Source organism: Nomia melanderi, chromosome 8, assembly GCF_051020985.1.
Source record: "Nomia melanderi isolate GNS246 chromosome 8, iyNomMela1, whole genome shotgun sequence".
Taxonomy (NCBI): Eukaryota; Metazoa; Arthropoda; class Insecta; order Hymenoptera; family Halictidae; genus Nomia; species Nomia melanderi.
The window spans coordinates 12,734,743-12,755,091 of NC_135006.1; the positions used below are offsets into that span (position 1 = coordinate 12,734,743).

Here is a 20,349-nt window from a genome sequence, read left to right on the forward strand (position 1 = left end):
AACTGCTGAAAAACAGTTACAAATTTCTAAATTTTCAAATTTCAAAACTTTCAAATCTCTAAATTTTTAAATCTCTAAATTTTCAAATTACTAAATTTTCAAATCTCCAGATTTCCAAATTTCTAAATTTTCAAATCTCTAAATTTTCAAATCTCCAGATTTCCAAATTTCTAAATTTTCAAATCTCTAAATTTTCAAATTTCTAAATTTTTAAATCTCTAAATTTTCAAATTTCTAAATTTTCAAATCTCCAGATTTGCAAATTTTTAAACTTCCAAATCTCTAGATTTTCAAATCTCCAGATTTTCAGATTTCTAAATTTTCAAGTCTCCAGATTTCCAAATTTCTAAACTTGGATTTCTAGACTTCCGGTCACCGGTGACTGGAGCTTTCGAACTGCTGAAGAACAATTATAATAAAAAACTTGATTTTAAAGAGAAATATTTTAGCATAAGTAGCTAGATCACAGCGTAATATTACTCTGATACTAAACTATTAATAATTGTTTTCATTATCATTTGCCTTTGTTATTAAAGAATAAACATTACTATTCACGCTAGAAATTCTTGTGGCAGTCAACGTGCTAATGATTGTACGACTCGAGTGCTACATCAATCTCACGAAAAATGTTGGAATTTAAATTTCGTTTCAGTCAACACCTTAACAATGTCTTAACAATTGTTAAATGCCAGTCACCAATGACTGACGTTTCTGAATTACTTAACAATAGTAACATGTATAATCGAATCAAAATTTTTTTTGTATTTCATAATTAGTATAATTCATAATTTGTATACGATATAATATTAATTCATGTATAATCGAATCAAAATTTTTTTTGTATTTCATAATTAGTATAATTCATAATTTGTATACGATATAATATTAATTCATGTATAATCGAATCAAAATTTTTTTTGTATTTCATAATTAGTATAATTCACAATTTCATAACGTAACTAAGTTGATAATGGTCTAATGCAAAGATTGTAATGCCAAATAGTGAATAATTGTTGTTACTTTTATTCGATGAAAAGGATAATTGTACAAAAAAATGGTTAAAGTTTTGTTTCATTTAATTCTATGTTTCTTGACTCGGATTATTGATATATAGCTTCTGAAATGACTAGTACAACTCGTCATTGGTTTCTCGTGTCAGATCGTATATTAATGATTTACAAAAATCAAACTACAAAATTTCTGTAGTTCTTAATTGAGAATAAATTAGCATAATAATTGATAGTTTCTTGCCAGATTACTTTTGATTGATATTCTTTTAATTAAAATAATATGTGAATAATTAAATGGAACACGTCTTTAATAAAAAATAAAATGTTCCTGTCGTGAACAATTTTTCATGATTAACGCAGCACTCTAAGCGTTGACGATGAGAAGCACTGTAGCGTAGAACTTTTTACATGATTTTAAGTTGTTGGTAGCGTGATAAATGCTTTGGCATAAGCTCCTCACTTAATTCAAACGGATTAATTGGATTAGTGAAGTGTGCAAAGCATTTTCACCGAATTTTCAGAACTCGAATCTTCGAATTGTCACACTCCCAAGAATTCCAATGTAAGCTTTTAACATTTCAAATTCGAAGCTCTAAAAATGCAAGAATTTAAGGTTCCAAGGTTTCAAATTTGAGGCTGAGAAATTGCAAAAATCTAAACTCCCAACGTTACGAATTTCCAAGCTTCCCAATCGGGGAATCTCGAATTCCAACATTGCGAACGTTTAACCCTTTGCGGACGAATGTCGACATTTCGGCGAGACGAAGTTCTCATGTTTCGAAGATTAAGTCATAAACAAATAATTTAATTACTCAAACCCCAAGAGATCAGTACGTAGTTTCTGTTTTTCCTATCATTTAAGTAATCGATATATACTTTAGCTTCTACCGCTGAATATTTTGTATATTTCAAAGAATCTTCTTCCGCAAAGGGTTAAACATTCACGATTAGAAATCTCAAACGTTATCAATTGCAACAATTCGAACTTTCAGCCTCCCAAGAAAACTGCGAAAGTAACAGTAAAATCTGAAACGACTTCTCTCCGTCACGATTAACACGTTGACTGCTTTCAAACTGTTGAAGAACAATTACAATTACTTCCAATTTTTTCCAATATAGTTTGTCCTTGTTATTAACCCTTTGCACTTGGGAGCTGACTCTCAGTCACCACTTGATTCGATGCAGTGAAACTATAAAATCTGATATTTAATGTTGAACTTAGCATAATGTCTCAATACATAAAATATTGTAATAAAATAGCTTTGTTCTTTAATATACTTGTGATTTCCCTTCGAGTTAGCTTCAAAGAAACACCTTCGCCTCGTTAAAAAATGTTAATTATTTCTAGCGAGAAACATACAACCTTTAACGTATGAAGTTAAATTACGTATCAATTGCTTAATTAATAGAAAAAAAGGAAACCAATAACCTCTCGCTACTCGATTAATTAAATCATTTTACAAGTTAGTCTTCCAAATACGAACAGTTTATCTTGTAAAAATTCCGACATCCAAAGAATTCAATTAATTCAATTAAACCAAGTGCAAAGGGTTAACCTTTTACAAACGAATATTCTGAACATACAACGTTCAACATATAAAGCCAAATTACGTATCAATTGCTTAATTAACAGAAGAAAAGGAAACTACTAACCTCTCGTTACTCGACAGATTCACTAAATAAATATAAAATAAACAAATAAATATGAAAATTAGATATAAATCATTTCGCGAGTCAGTCTTCCAAATACGAACGCTTCATCTTATAAAAATTCCAACGTCCAAAGAATTCAATTAATTTAATTAAATCAAAATTAATTTAATTAAAGGGTTAACCCTTTACAAACGAAGATTCTTCGAAATTAGATATCAGTTGCTTAATTAACAGAAAAAAAGTAAACTACTAACCTCTCGCTACTCGACAGATTCACTAAATAAATATAAAATAAACAAGTAAATATGAAAATTAGATATAAATCATTTCGCGAGTCAGTCTTCCAAATACGAGCGCTTCATCTCATAAAAATTCCGACATCCAAAGAGTTCAATTAATTCAATTAAACCAAGTGCAAAGAGTCGAAGAATAAGTGTTACCGCGCGAAACTCTAGAAACTCTCGTGACAGTGAACGTGTTAATGAAAACCTTTCGCTGGTAAGTGCGAGAACACGTTATGACGGGCCGTCGCATCGAAATGACAGGCACCGAGTGCATATATCCGGCATCGCGAGGCAGCATACTAAGCAGGTAAATTGCGCGTTTGCTTCGCGGCGACGGTTGCCGCTCAGCTTATGCATTCACCGGTTACTCCAAAGGGCAAAGAATAATCGTTCAATTTTTCATTGGCCGAACATCCGACGACGGCGTATAGATAGAGGCGCAATCAATGTCTCGGGCGCGATAATACGACAACCGCTGATCGATCGTCATTCCTGTATCGTATTCGAGCGTTCATGCTAATTCCGCAGCGCCCACGTCTGACCATACACCGGCTATTACCACTGAGGTGGTATTCCGTCGCTCCAGTAATAGCTTTGTACAGCTTTGCACGTACACCGACTAGCAACAACCAATATTACCGGCGAAAGCGGTTCAATTCTACTGCTTACAATGTTTTTACTTTGCCGCTACCGTTGCCCTTTCATCGCCGCTGTCGGAACTTGCGATTTGATGACGCTTGCAACGCTACGTCTATCGAAAGTGTCGACAGACAGCTTTCGAAATTTAACCTCTTGCCTTATAATGTGCGAGACTCGTGAAGGTTTTAAAGAGAACTTGACAAATATAAGTATTAGTTAATTATTGTGAAGGGAAGTGAAATATTATTATTTTATTTAATCCCTTATCCCACGTTTTGTTTTCCAACTATGATCGACACAACCATTTTGCCATTAATGATTTATTGAAAAGAGACGAATTTTAGGTATGTTCTATGTCTGTGTTTCCTTTGAATTATAATTGACGACAGAGGCATGAATATACTGTGTTGCCAGCAATTATCATTACAATCAAAGGATATTATTAATATGATTGTAATTACAATCAAAAGATATTATCAATATGATTATCATTATAATCAAAAGATAGTATTAATATGATTATCATTACAATCAAAAGATATTATCAATATGATTATCATTACAATCAAAAGATATTATCAATATGAATATCATTAAAATCAAAAGATATTATCAATATGATTATCATTATAATCAGAAGATATTAACATCAATATGACTATCATTACAATCAAAAGATATTATCAATATGATTATCATTACAATCAAAATCTATTATTAATATGATTATAATTACAATCAAAAGATATTTTCAATATAATCATCATTAAAATCGAGAATATTTAATTTCTCTTCGAGTCAGTTCCACAAAATATCGTCCTCAACTCACCAGAGAATCTTCAAGTATTTCTACAGAAAAACATCCGAGCGGAAAGGTTTAATAAACAGAAAACTGAATATACACATAAAACTTGAAAGTATCTTCCACCAGCACTCCTCCAGATCAATCGACCAGAACGAGAAACGACACGCAGCCATACGTGAAAACTTCAAGGGAGACCGGCGAAGAGCTTCCTCCCTGCTGCTCCGCAATCGCGAACTTGCCGCATGGTTATTAGGAGTTGTAAACACTTTTACGAGCCGCTGGGCACCCGGCGGAACTTTCGTTTTTCGTCGCCGACGTTCGGGAACGCCGGGAAATTGTAACTTCGCGGAGTTCTCCGAGTGGAAGTGTCTTCCAAGACGCGGGACGGCGCGTCCTCCGTCTCCGCTTGTCCGTTTCCTCGTTAAAAATGCATCGAACACGGTGCACAGACGATCGAACGTTCCCAGGAGAACCGTCGATTACGGAATCGACGTGACGTGACGCGCGGCGAGCGATTTTACCTCCCCGGATGCGAAGAAGGCGATTAGACTATGGATAGAAGCTCGGTGAGCATTTCCTTTTGTAACGCGTTCGGTGCCGCGTGTATGACGTGTACAGTTGACCCTCGATTTACGCGAAAGTCCATTCCACGTGGGAAATATTCAAAAGTTGGCATAAGTTTTAGGAATACACGAATATTTCGCATAGTTTAATGCTAGAACTACTGTTAGGACAGCAAGACCCTTAGCACTCCAGATGGTTTTGTAATTTATCAGCGACTGCAACGAATTTTTATGATATCTCTGGTGAAAATGAAAAATGCTATAAGATTTCATAGATCTTATATTTTTAAATGCAAGATTTGGATGTGTGAAAAATCTAATAATTGTAGCGTAGTTTCTTCAAGATCCATTAAAATATCTAATATTATTCCTGGTGCAATATTCGAGCCTACAGAGTTCAAAGGGTTAACCCTTTGCACTCGAGAGGTGACTCAGTCATCACATGATTCGATATAACAAAACTATGAAGTTGAATATTTAATATTAAACTTATATTTAATATTTCAGATGAAATTTTCCATTGCTACGTGAAATATTTAAATAAAACACCTCTGCTTAATTTATCTGAACTATCGTCCAATCAGTTTCAAACAATATCTATATCTCGTCAGAAAATGTTGAATATTTCCATTGAAAAACTTTCGAGTGCAGACTTTCGAGGAATATTTGAGAATCTTCGAAAGTGAAAAATGCTATAACATTTCATAGATCTTTTATTTTTAAATGCAAGATTTGGATTCACATTCTTCAAGATCCATTAAAATATCTAATATTATTCCTGGTGCAATATTCAAGCCTACAGAGTTCAAAGGGTTAACTCTTTGCATTCGAGAGTTTACTCAGTCACCACATGATTCTATATAACAAAACTATGAATATTTAATATTTCAGATCAAATTTCCCATTGTTACGTGAAATATTTAAATAAAACACCTCTGCTTAATTTATCTATGAACTATTGTCAAATCAGTTTCAAACAATATCTATATCTCGTCAGAAAATGTTGAATATTTCCATTGAAAAACTGTCGAGCGCAGACTTTCGAGGAATATTTGAGAATCTTCGAAAGGGGATCAGAAGGAGCTTAACAGATGTTTGGGGATGTTTCGTTGGGGCTCACGCGACGCGACCAGCTACGCGACAACGTGATCCTTTCCCGAGGCGAAGTCTCCGTGCGGATTTGAGGCCGACGCTGCACGCAAATCCGAGATAATCGATGGAGGACGGTTGTTTGCTGGACAAACATCGCGGAACCGTTTGTCCATTTCGTAATAGACGCACGGAACCGAGCGGTCGATACTTTCCAGCAGGGATTCGAGATAGTAATCGCATCGGTTCCGGTTTTTGAAACAATTCTGGGGAACGGAATTACCGTAATGACTGTCATTGCAATCTCTGAATACATTAGAGTCACTCATAGTTTTCTGACGGTTTTCATGAAAGTAAGGCCAAAATGTAATTAATATTCATTTCGAGTAAAATAATGTCATGTGACTAATCAATTGAATGTTATAAATTCGGTTTCAAATTTCTAGTTCATCGAATCTGGTAATTGCCATTTTTTATATTCGACAATGAATTGTAATTCTATTAAAATTAATAACAGCATTTAGATTAACAATACATATGAATTATAGAATGAAACATGTTTTTCCGAAGTAAAAATTCAATGGTTACTTCATGTAGAATTTTTCATGATTTAACCCTTTGCACTCGAGAGGTGACGCTCAGTCACCACATGATTCGATACAACAAAATTATAAAGTTGAATATTTAATATTTCAAATAGAAGTTTACATTGCTACGTGAAATATTTAAATAAAACACTTCTGTTTCTTAATTTATCTATGAATTATCGTCAAATTAGTCTCAAACGATGTCATCTATATCTCGTCGGATATATCCAACATTTTCTGATGAGATATAAATGATATCGTTTGAACCTAATCTAACGATAATTCACAGACAAATTAAGCAACAAATTCACAGAATGTTAAAAAGCGTGAAAGTTTAATTTAAAGTAATAAATATTTAATTTCATACTTTTACTGTATCAAATCAAATGGTGAATGTTAAAAAATGTGAAACTTTAATTTAAAGTAATAAATATTTAATTTCATACTTTTACTGTACGAAATCAACTGATGAATGTTAAAAAATGTGAAAGTTTAATTTAAAGTAATAAATATTTAATTTCATACTTTTACTGTACGAAATCAACTGATGAATGTTAAAAAATGTGAAAGTTTAATTTAAGGTAATAAATATTTAATTTCATACTTTTGCTGTATCAAATCAAATGGTGAATTTTAAAAAATGTGAGAGTTTAATTTAAAGTACTAAATATTTAATTTCCTAATTCTGCTGGGGTTAGTCTTACCGGAAGCGGTTAATTGAAGATGTACACATACGTTGTACACTTCCATAGTAATAATATGCATATCGTTATACAGATTGTTCTATTCAGAGTTTATTGTCTGAGCAGTACAATCGTTTCTCGTGTTCCTGATGCGTGAACCCCATAGAAAATGCCTGGAATGTACTGACGTTGAGCGATTTACCTAACATTTATCACTCACTTTCGGTTCTCCATAACAGTTTCAGTCAGGGCCGATGTGTAACAGTTTCGAACAGTTTATTTTTGCAACCTTCTCAGTTCCCGCTTCTCAGGGCTGACACCCGCGCGTAATATCCTCGAACCGCGTTCCTCTCTTCCCGAGTCTGTTTAGGATAGATTTAAGATCTCCTCGTCGCGTTGAATTGTGTCTGCTCGAGAGGCGAACCGAAGTTTCGGGGCTGTCGACTCGATTTTCGGAGAGTAACGCCGCTACTGGGAATATTACCTTGGTAACTTGGTCTTGGGGTTGCTTGATAGTCTAAAAATTCAGGATTAACTGCTAAGGACTTTTTAACCGATTTTTCAATAGGTATTTTCTGTGTATGGATGATCTATAATGAAGTCATGTGGAGTAGCGTGATTTGTTAAAGTGTTTTGGGATTATTGTCTAAAATTAATCAGGTTTGATGATTCGTATTTGATAATTGTATAATTATTTAACGATTTTAGTCATTCTTAATGATTATGAATTACTTAATGATTAAGAATTACTTAGTAGTAATTATTAATGATTAAGAATTACTTAGTAGTAATGGTTAATGATTAAGAATTACTTAGTAGTAATTGTTAATGATTAAGAATTACATAATAGTAATTGTTAATGATTAAGAATTACTTAGTAGTAATTCTTAATGATTATAAATATGAATATTCAATAATAAATATCGGAAATATTAATCATTGTTAATGTTTAATGTTAATAACGAAATTCATTATAAATGTCATTTATTATAAAAGTATTAACATTAATAATAATAGTGTTATTAATATTCAATCTTAACAATCATTATTTCTTAATATTGATAAACCCAACGAATATAATACCCAATATAACAAAGACAACGTAACACATCCACAGAGTCCATAAAATTTAATCAAATGACTCATCACACGAGACAAAAAAATTATGAATATACTATATAATATATAAATTATGAGTATTTGATAACTGTATCATTATTTAACGATTTTAGTCATTCTTAATGATTATAAATATGAATATTCAATAATAAATATCGAAAATATTAATCGTTGTTAATGTTTAATGTTAATAATGAAATTCATTATAAATGTCATTTATTATAAAACTATTAACATTAATAATAATAGAGTTATTAATATTCAATCTTAACAATCAATATTTCTTAATATTGCTAAACCCAACGAATATAATACCCAATACAACAAACACAACGTAACACATCCACAGAGTCCATAAAATTTAATCAGGCGAACCGTTGTCACACGCGCCGCCATATTTCAGTTAACACACGGGGCAAAAAAATAAATCACGTTGCTGTTCCAGAGTTAATTATCCAGGTGCATTTAAAAGACGTGGGTGGCTCGCAGCGGCCGGCAAGGAAATGGACAGGAGTGAAATAAAAAGGAAACTCCAAGTGGGTGACGGTGCGAGTTTAATATGTTGAGTGGATATAAAGTTGCAGCAAGGGGATGCGGATAACACAGGGGGACGGTTAAATAAAGGTGGAATTAATGCGAGTAATGTCTTGAATAAGGAATGAAACGAGAACGCGCGAGGAGCGGCGAGCGGGAATAAAATTAGTGTGAAAGGATTTTCGAATGAACACGAGAAGGGAAACGTGTGGTTTACCGAACACGTGATTAACACTGCAACTGCCAGCGCGTTAAGTCTTTATTAACACGTTCCGTGCCGAGGAAACTTCGGTTATATTTTTTGCTTATGAACTTTGTATTGAGTTTTTTAATAAAATAAGTTATATTCAAGTTTCTGGTTATTTTTATATACTTCTATATTGTTTCTTTATGTTTTCACTGATTTTTAACGTATACCGACCGTGATCGTAAAGTTAAAAATATTTTCTTACAAACATTGGCGTGTACCGCGTGTGGCACACGGAACGTGTTAACCCTTTGCACTCGAGAGGCGACACCCAGTTTTCAGATGATTTGATATAGGAAAATTATAAACTTTAGTATTTACCATTAGCCTTTGTATACTGTGCCGATACGTGAAATATTGAAAGAAAATAGCTTCGTTACCTAACTCACGTATTTCTTGTTAACCCTTTGAACTCTGTGGGCTCCAATATTGTACCAGTTATAATATTAAATATTTTAACGAATGAAAGAAACTACCTATTATTAGACTTTCTATTATCAGTTATTAGATTTTTATTAAAAGAAATATTAAATATTCAACTTCACAGTTTTTGGGATAACCCTTTGAACTCTGTAGGCTCGAATATTTCACCAGGAATAATATTAGATATTTTAATGGATCTTGAAGAAACTACGCTACAATTATTAGATTTTTCACACATCCAAATTTTGCATTTAAAAATATAAGATCTATGAAATCTTATAGCATTTTTCATTTTCACCAGAGATATCATAAAAATTCGTTGCAGTCGCTGATAAATTACAAAACCATCTGGAGCGCTAAGGGTTAATTCCATCTTCATTTAGCCACCACTGTCCGAATTCATTCGTCGCTCGGTTTATTCAAACGTCCGTCCAGCCTAATTTCCGTGGCACCCTTCGGCGTCTCGGTGTATTCTTATTCTACCTCTATTTCCGAGCGTTCCACCCCCTCATATCTTACATGCATTAATTCCGCCTCCACTTAGCAACCCCTATCTGCCTCGCATTTAGCCGAGCATCTCTTTTACACTAATTCTCCCCTTTTACTCTTTACTGTTAATCTATTCTTATCCCACTTCTAATTCCAGACATTCGACCCACTTGAACCTACTCCCCTTATCTACTTACATTAACACTAGCAACTACCGGGTGAGTCAAAACAACACATTCCTGAATATCCCTCCCGTAATGCCTGAGGAATATCGTGAAAGATTCTACCTTGGGAAATATTCTAATTAAAATAATTAGATAATACTCGGAGCAATATATAAGCTGATTATCTTGGTACGTACACTCTTGGAATGAACTACGACCTTTCCTGACGTTCTCCTTTTGCAATTATTTAAAAGATGACGAATGTTCTGAAAAATTACTAAAGAAATTGATTCGGCACCACACAAACTGAAATCAATTAAAGTCTCGACAGTTGTACTCTTGGAGTTTCTACAGACAAATTACGAAAACTCAATTTAACTGCTCGGTAGTTTTAGTGTTAACGGGAGAATTATATACTGAGTGTTTAATGTGGTTGATAGGTAATTATTTGTAATTATTTCTTCGATCTTTTATTTTACTTCTTAGTAGAAAATTTGGATGTGTGGGAAGTCGAATGATTTTAGGGTAGTTTCTTTGATTCGTTAAAATATTTGATGTTATAACTGGTGCAATATTCGAGCCTACAGAGTTCAAAGGGTTAATTGAAACAATAGAAGATGATCCAAAATATACAGGTTATTCTTGATAATTTGTACCATCGGTTTGTTTCGTAAACGGTGAATATTAGAGAAAATCTAAAATCCCTATAAATTAATAAGATTAATTTCTATGAAACTGTAACAACAGATTATTTTCAGTCAAAATCATTTTGGTTCAATGCTCTCAAGGTATCAATAATTGCGAAACCAGTCATTTTGTCTGGTACGTGATTCTAGTGTTAACACATTGCGCACCGGTAACGAGAAATCTTGATTTATATAAAGACACTTAGCTATGCAACTTCGCTAATTACCACAGCATTGAAAAAAATATAAAATTTAATTCAAATTGATTACCTATTTAAAATATATTACATAACAATATGACATCTGAGTTTTCCTATATATAATGATATAAGTTCACCTCAGTGAAAATTGCCATCCGCAGAATTTCCTGAAAATTAGCCGGTACGCAATGTGTTAACCCTTCGCACTCGACAATATTTTTCATTAGAAATATTCATTACTTTCTGACTAAAGATTAACGATATTTTTCGCAACTAACACAATTGATCATCCTCTATAAATCAAGCGACAGAACTATTTTACTTGAATTAGGTTTAATATTGAATTGAAAATTTTATAAGTTCGCTGCGTCCAATGAAACCTTCCTTAAAAAGATATTCCCAGCAAAAGTGGTTCAACTATCATTTCTGTTCGACACTTAAACCAGAATCGAATCCCCAGCAAATTAATTACCACGACCAAAGGAGTGCTCAACAATCAAAGCTAATTGCCACAGTAAAAACTGGCAAGGTAAATATCGTTTTAGTATCGAATTAAATCTGCAATTGGAGCATCGGAGACAATGCCCAAACTATTATTGCCCACTTCCATCGTAGTCCTGCTCTCGTTGAGTTCTTCTCCGTGAGTCGTCGCTAGGTTCGAGCAATAATTCCGCGATGGAAGGAGGAGCGAAGAAGAAGAGGACGGATCTGTGTAAGCGGTTTACGGGGAAATCGATAGGAAACGTGCGATCCCGTTTCCCTCGGGATAATTCGCGTGGACGGGGATAGTGTTATGTTTCTGCTGATACGATTCCCGTACCGTGACTCATTGGTTCTTGACCTGTCGTCGACGGTCCAATCTTCTAGACGTAACCCCCCTAAAACACGATAGATAGCTTCCTAGAAAACGCAGTGCTGCGAGACCGTGTTGCAAGTGACACTTTGTGAGAGCTAACTCTTGTGCTGTGACGGTGCACAACGGTGATAATGAGAAATATAAGAAAGAACTTGCTCTTGTGTTGAATGCTATTATAGTGTTACTATGGTATAAATAATTAAAGGGATCTTGAGTAATCGAGAGTTAGGAATAAACATATGTATTTAATGAAAGTTTAACGTGATTGTCAAAATTCATAATAGAAAAATTAGAATCTACTTCATTAATTCAGAAGTATCTAAAATATCTAGAGTTTATAAGAAAATTTATAATGGAGACCTTAGAATCTACTTCATTAATTCAGAAGTATCTAAAATATCTAGAGTTTATAAGAAAATTTATAATGGAGACCTTAGAATCTACTTCATTAATTCAGAAGTGTCTAAAATATCTAGAGTTTACAAGAGATAAAATTCATAATAGAGACCTTAGAATCTATTTCATTAATTCAGAAGTATCTAAAATATCTAGAGTTTATAAGATAATAAAATTCATAATGGAGACCTTAGAATCTACTTCATTCATTCAGAAGTGTCTAAAATATCTAGAGTTTACAAGAGATAAAATTCATAATAGAGACCTTAGAATCTACTTCATCAATTCAGAAGTATCTAAAATATCTAAAGTTTACAAGAGATGTCTACCTAGGATCACAAATATCTGAAATATGCGAAACAAAAACATCAAAAATCGTTAAGATCGGAATGAATTTTCTTGAGTAATCGAGAGCTAAGAATAAATACATGTATTTAACGAAAGTTCAACGTCATTGTAACTTGAAAGCTACAAAGTATATTCGTTCGATGAAATTATAGAAAGTATTGAATACATCGTTAACCCTTTGCACTCCAGAGGCGCCTCTCACTCACCAAATGATTCGATGCAGAAAAACTACGAAGTTGAATATTCAGTACTTTAAACTAAACTCTGTATTGCTATGTGAAATATTTAAATAAAATAGCTTCGTTGCTTAACACGTTGAATGCCATGGGGGTCACCGGTGACCCCCAAGCAAATCGAATTACTATAATTCACCCAATGAAACGGTGATTATTCGCACATATTTCTATATTATAAATAATGCTATCCATTGCGGTGACATTCAGTTCGATAAACGTGCAATGATAATATTCCAATTCAGTCAAACGATTTAATATCGTACTTTTTCCATTTCGTGTATTTCGCTGTACGAAATCGTTCAACGTGTCAATTTATCTGTGAATTACCGTTAGATTAGTTTCGGACGATGTCGTTCGAAAATATTCGTAACAAGACCGACTGTTTTTTCGCGAGAAGATCGTTCAACCCGAAGATTAACGACACGCATCGGCGGCGAACGATCCAATCGATTTCCCGTCAGTCGCACCGCTCCTCCGTAAACCGAGAAATTGAATTTCGGCGCCGGAAGCTTTCCCGCCCTGCGGAGTGCTCCGATCGCGGTATTCTCATCGCCGCGGTTCAATCTAAATGCGTCCGACCTTGGATTAAACGGGAGGACGGCTCTTGATTCTTCTTGAAGGGACGATTATATTTATCATCCCCAAGGATGCGGCCTCCGACCGTAACCGACGTCGGAGAGCGCATGAAATATTCCGATCGAGCCGGCCAAACGGAACACCGCTTCGTTTTAATCATTCAGCACTCATCCAACGCGAACGAGCGCCGACTATTTTAATTCGACTCGATTCCTCGTGAATATCGAATACCGTACACGCGTTACGGTCGCCCGTTCCTTCGTTTAGAATCACTTCTGTATACAGTCGAACCTGTTTCTGCGCGGTGGGGACCGCATAAAGGAAATCGCGCAAGAAAAAATGTTCAGGAATTTACGAAATAGCGAGACAGCGCTGTCAAACAAAATAAATAATTAAATTACACATGGAATCATTTTAAAAAATTTCATTTCTCACACGTGGAGAAATTTTCATAATGCACGTAATTCACTGCTACTCGTCGTAATCCAAAACGCGGTTCTTGCGATGAACTGGTTCAAAGTCGATTTCGTCACTTGGAAAACAACACCGTTGGAATTCATATACCACATTAAAGTAGCACAAAATTAATCGCACAAAAAAATCGCATAGAAAATGACCGTACAAAGAGAGGTTCGACTCTACAGCGAAACGCCAATTTCCTGAGCGAAACTCGATAAATTAGAAAGTATGAGTGACAGGAACAAATGTTTCAGACAAAAATTGTCGGGTATAGAGCTAGAAATGTGGTCGTTATACTTCTGTTTATGTTATAGAGGTATTTTCCAGTTTTTGCAATGATAACTACTCGTCGTAGTCCATATACCGCATAGAAAAGTCGCACAAAAAATAATCGCATAGAAAAGGACCGCAGAAAAACAGGTTTGACTGTAATTCAACGCGAATTGAGATTCAGCAGGAGGTTTCGTTATACGGGTTTTTAATGCAATAGTGTGAGGGATGATATAGTGGGGATATTTTTTGGGCAGGGAATTTTCGACCTGTGGTGGCATCGTTCTACTTTGACGCCTGGACTTTCAATTTGCTGTGCGTTTGTCGCGTGTGGCGGTTGGATGGTGGGATTTTATGCGGTATCGAAGTATTGGAACTTTGGGACTTCAATGAATTTATCTTGGGAATTCAAATGAAATTATTTATTTTCAAAATCATTTCGAATATTTGATATACAGCATTTAATATAGTTGACGTGTAATGTCTATAAAAAGATTTAACAATAGATTATTTTCAGTTTCTTCACATATTCCTTATAATATTCAAGTAGAACTATTTATTTTCAAAATCATTTCAAGTATTTACTGCTATTAACACTGCAATAGTATAATACCTATAAAAATTGTAACAATAGAATATTTTCAGTTTCTCCAAACTTTGGAGTTTTGGGGTTTCGGGGTTTCGGAACTTTTTAACGTTGGAGTATCGATGTGTTGGAATTTTGGTTTAGAACTTGGGACTTCAGGATTTTTAAACATTGGAATATTAATATGCTGGTATTTTCAAATTTTGGTATTTTGAAATTTTGGTATTGTGGAATATTGTGATAATGGAATATTATAGTTTTGGAACTTTGGAACTTTTAAACATTGGAATATTGACATGCTGGAATTTTGAAATTTTGATATTTTGGAATATTGAAATATTAGGATATTAGAACTTTAGAACTTTAGAACTTTAGAACTTTAGAACTTTAGAGCCTTAGAACTTTAGAGCGTTAGAATTTTAGAGCTTCAGAACTTTAGAACTGTAGAACTTTAGAACTTCAAAACTTTGGGATTTCAGAACTTTGAAACTTTATAACTTTAGAGCATTAGAACTTTAGAACTTTAGAACTTTAGAACCTTAGAACCTTAGAACTTTAGAACTTTAGGACTTTCGAACTCCAAAACTCCAGAATTTCAAAAATAAAATTCCTAGTCCTCTATCAAACGTTCCCAAAACTCAACATAAAATTCTTACAAACTCAATCAACGAACACTCGAATCTCAAACGCGTCTGACGGTGCAAATAAAGAGGACATGTCTCAATTTTTCAACGCGAGTGCTCAAGGAAAGTGTCTGAAGTGTAGCAACGAACAAAAGTCAAGGCCTCCTCGACTTCCAAGCGCGATATCCTGGGGGCACGTTCCTCAGCTCCGTTCGAGCGGCCCGTGAAAGATGCATCGTGCTCAGGTAAGAGATATCATTCCGCTTGCAGCGACTGTCGACTGCGTGTAGCCCGCAGGAGAGCTCGTATCGCCTTTTTCCCCGGAAAAACCGATGCATTACGATTCCCGTGCATCCGGTCAGATTCAATTGCCTTTCATCCGGCGTCTCTGCGAGTGTTTCACCTGTTTCCCGTTCCGAGAAGCGGACGCTCGCGAGAATCGTCCTGCCAATATTGCTTTCTTAGACGAGATGCGTCTAAATTGCTTGTATCTTAATCCTTTGACTGCTAAACACGTATATATACGCTCTCACAAGTCTATCAATATATACGAAAGGCGTAAATTTACATCCTTCTTTTTCAATGTTTTAGCTTTCAAGTTTTCACGTATACAACCTGCGAATTCTCTATTTTCACAACTTTTTGATTTTCGAAACTTTTAGCTTTTAAATGTTGAAATATTCCGGCTTCAGATTCCCTATTTTTACAATTTTAAAATTTTCAAATCTTTTAACTGTCGAATGTTCAAGCATTGAATCTTCACATTTTCTATTTTTTACAATTTTTCAATTTTCGAATCTTTTAGCTTTCAAATGTTGAAATATTCCAGCTTCAGATTCCCTGTTTTTACAAGTTTTAAATTTTCGAATCTTCTAACTTTCAAGTGTTCAAGCATTCAAGCTCCAAATTCTCTATTTTTTACAATTTTTCAATTTTCGAAACTTTTATCTTTCAAATGTTCAAGCATTCAACCTTCAAATTACCTATTTTTACAATTTTTCAATTTTCGAATGTTCTAACTTTCAAATGTTCAAGCATTCAACCTTTAAATTCTCTATGTTTCACAATTTTTCAATTTTCGAATCTTCTAACTTTCAAATGTTCAAGCATTCAACCTTCACACTCTATATTTTTTACAATTTTCCAATTTTCGAAACCGTAACTTTCAAATGTTCAAGCACTCAACCTTTAAATTCTCTATTTTTCACAATTTTTCAATTTTCGAATCTTCTAACTTTCAAATGTTCAAACATTCAACATTCAAATTCCCTATTTTTACAATTTTTAAATTTCCAAGTCTTTTAATTTTCGTATGTTCAAACATTCAACCTTCAAATTTTCCAATTTCTCCAGTTTCCCAATTGTCCAGTTCAACTTTCAAACGTTTCAACTGTCCAACTTTTAAATCTTTTTACTTCCGAACCTCGTAATCCCGAAACACCCAACTTTCGGCATAATGAAATATCCATACGTTCAAACATCGAAACGATCCCTTTGTGGCCAATCAAAGCGAGCACAATGTTTGCCACCACAAACGCTCCGTACTCCACGGGATGCGCTCTCTATAATTCACGTCCAATCAATGCATCACTAAAGGCAACCCAATAATTTCAATAATAATAATAATATTGCGGACACGCGAATTCATGAATACTGGCGGACGATGTTCTTTAAACTGGTACAATGTTCAGCGATGCGGCAATCTGGTACCGATGAATCCGTCGCGCTTTTCAGCGTCTCGCGGCTGACTTGTTCGCTGTTTTTCTCCTGAATTCATCCAGACGAAATCATCGGTGCGACGTGACGGGGATTTAACTTTTAAGTTAACTTTTAAGTTGAAACCAATGAAATTTTCGTTGTACAGTTGATACTATTATATATGTAAAGATATTTAAATAAGCGAAAACAAATAAATTTAATATATTTTCTTTTTAGTTGCCACAAATGAGAATATTTAACATTAATCAGTAACTTTCAGACTTTCTTACTTAACACTAGAACTACAAAGCATTTAATACGATTGATATGTAATATCTATAAAAATAGCAACGATAGATTATTGTCAGTTTCTTCAGACATCCATTATTCAAATGGAACTATTTATTTTCAAAATCATTTCGAATATTTAATACACAGCATTTAATATAGTTGACGTGTAATCTCTATAAAAATATTTAACAATAGATTATTCTCAGTTTCTTCAGACATCTATTATAGGATTCAAATGAAATTATTTATTTTCAAAATCATTTCGAATATTCAATGCTTTTAACACTAGAACTATACAGCATTTAATATAGTTGACGTGTAATCTCTATAAAAATATTTAACAATAGATTATTTTCAGTTTCTTCACATATTCATTATAATATTCAAGTGAAACTATTTATTTTCAGAATGTTGTAAAATATTTAATGCTTTTAACATTGAAATAATATAATCCTTATAAAACTTGTAACAACAAAATATTTTCAGTTTCTTCAAACCCATATTATTCAAGTAAAACTATTTATATACTGATTATATAATTATATATATATATATATATATAATATTCCAATGTATATATATTCGATGTTCTGAAAATATCAATAAACAATTCTGAGACAAAAAACCGAAACCAGTCAGCTTAATTCGTAAGTAGCCGTAGCGTTAGAAGCATGAATTCACGTCCATACTTAAAAGTTAATTAGCTCGGGGAAATTAGCGGTGGCACTTTTTCCATTGACAATCAGGCCGCGAAAGTGGACCGCGACACGAGCGATTCGCGTCCGGTTTTATTGCGAGCCGCTCGTCCCGCGGACGTGATCGATCCCGCGGGAAACTGGCCACCGGCAGCTACATCCACGCTGAAATTAAATTGCGAGTCGGGGAAATGATTGCCCCGCGACACGCAAAGAGAACGGACGTTTTTTTTCCTGTTTCCCTTCCGACAGTGAGCTTCGTTTTATCGGCAGATTCTGACGGGGCGTTTTTGTAAGCCGGTTTTTTCCCCGTGTCGAGTAACTTGTTATTCGAGCTTCCGGGATCAGTAATTTCTTAGTTGAAAGTTCCAGTTGTCTTGCTTTAAAAATGAACGAAAATTGGAATAATTGAAGGGGTTGTGAAATAATCCTGTTTTGTGTTCGTTTCATTTTTCATATATTGATTTCAAGTTGAAATTTTTAATTTCTCAGTTGAAAGATTAAGTTCTCTTGACTTGGAAGTTAAGGAATATTGAAGGGGTATGAAATTATTTTGTTTTCGTTCGTTTAACTATTCGCATATTGATTTCAAGTTGAAATTTTTAGTTTCTTAGTTGAAATATTAAGTTGTCTTGTTTCAGAAAGTAAAGAAAATTGAAGGGGTATGAAATTTTCTTGTTTCTGTTCGTTTAATTCTTCGCATATTGACTTCAAGTTGCAATTTTTAATTTCTTAGTTGAAAGTTTCAGTTGTCTTGGTTTAGAAATTAAAGAGAATTGGAAAAATTGAAAATGTATGAAATTATTTTGTTTTGGTTCGTTTAACTCCTCATATATTGACTTCAAGTTGAAATTTGTAATTTCTTAGTTAAAAGTTTCAATTGTCTTGCTTTAAAACTGAATGAAAATTGAAATAATTGAAAGGGTATGAAATTTTCTCGTTGTGGTTCGTTCAATTCTACGCATATTGACTTCAAGTTGAAATTTGTAATTTCTCAGTTAAAAGTTTCAGTTGACTTGCTTCAGAAATTAAAGAAACTTGGAAAAATTGATAGAGTATGCAATTATCTAGTCTTTGTTCGTTTAATCCTTCATATACCGATTTATCAAGAGTTACGGATGAAGTTATCTTCTGCGTACAACGAAAGTGTTTCTCATAGTTGGCAGATTTGATGGAAGAGTACTTATACAATTACTCTTCCATGATAAGCGATTAGCCGTGTGAACAGTTAATAGGATTAGTGTAACAACTCTCCGAATTCGCAGCCCACTCGCACTAATTCGTTAACCGTTAGACTTCACGTAATCCTTTTCACACTCTGCAACACTAAATCATAAGTGTGTTAAATTCAGTAACAGTTCGTTACTCACTTAATCGTCCTCCCAAAACACCTGAAATTTCATTTTATTCATTAATATTCATTATACGCTAACTTACACATTTCTTCTGTACAAAATCTATGCAGTTCTTAATTGAGAATAAATTAACGTAACAGTTGGTAGTACCTTACCAGAATACTTCTGATCAATATTCTAATTAACCCTAACAATATATTATTGCATTGGAACAAGACAATACATCGTCTTGATGAATACAACTATTAGTATACAACTATTCTTGACCATGTGTCCCTTAAAAATATTTCGTTACAAAAATTCACGTGTACCACATGTGGTCACCGGTGACCGGCGCTTTCGAATTGCTGAAGAACAGTTACAAATTTTTAAATTTTCAAATTCCAAAACTTTCAAATCTCTAAATTTTCAAATTTCTAAATTTTCAAATCTCTAGATTTCCAAATTTCAAAACCTTCAAATCTCCAGATTTTCAAATTTCTAAATTTTCAAATCTCCAGATTTTCAAATTTCTAAATTTTTAAATCTCTAAATTTTCAAATCTCCAGATTTCCAAATTTCTAAATTTTCAGATCTCTAAATTTTCAAGTCTCTAGATTTCCAAATTTCTAAACTTCCAAATCTCCAGATTTTCAGATCTCCAAATTTTCAAATCTCTAAATTTTCAAATCTCTAAATTTTTAAATCTCTAAATTTTCAAATCTCTAAATTTTCAAATCTCCAAATTTCCAAACTTCTAAACTTCCAATTCTCTAGATTTTCAAATCTCCAAATTTTCAAATCTC

General features: G+C 33.7%; 1 protein-coding gene and 1 long non-coding RNA gene across 5 annotated transcripts in view; one reads left to right on the top strand and one right to left on the bottom strand.

The window, feature by feature from the left end:
- Window positions 1-20,349, top strand: part of LOC116427458 (uncharacterized) — a 267,123-nt gene that overhangs the window by 153,463 nt on the left and 93,311 nt on the right. The window lies entirely within an intron of this gene.
- Calx (sodium/calcium exchanger 3) overlaps window positions 1-20,349 on the bottom strand; it is a 241,357-nt gene that overhangs the window by 114,838 nt on the left and 106,170 nt on the right. The window contains exon 4 of one of the 3 annotated variants that reach the window (XM_031977811.2): window positions 19,580-19,600. The exons of the other annotated variants lie outside the window; for them this stretch is intronic. Coding sequence (XP_031833671.2) covers window positions 19,580-19,600 — 21 coding nt within the window. The remainder of the gene's footprint in view (window positions 1-19,579; window positions 19,601-20,349) is intronic. 3 annotated transcript variants of the gene reach the window in all.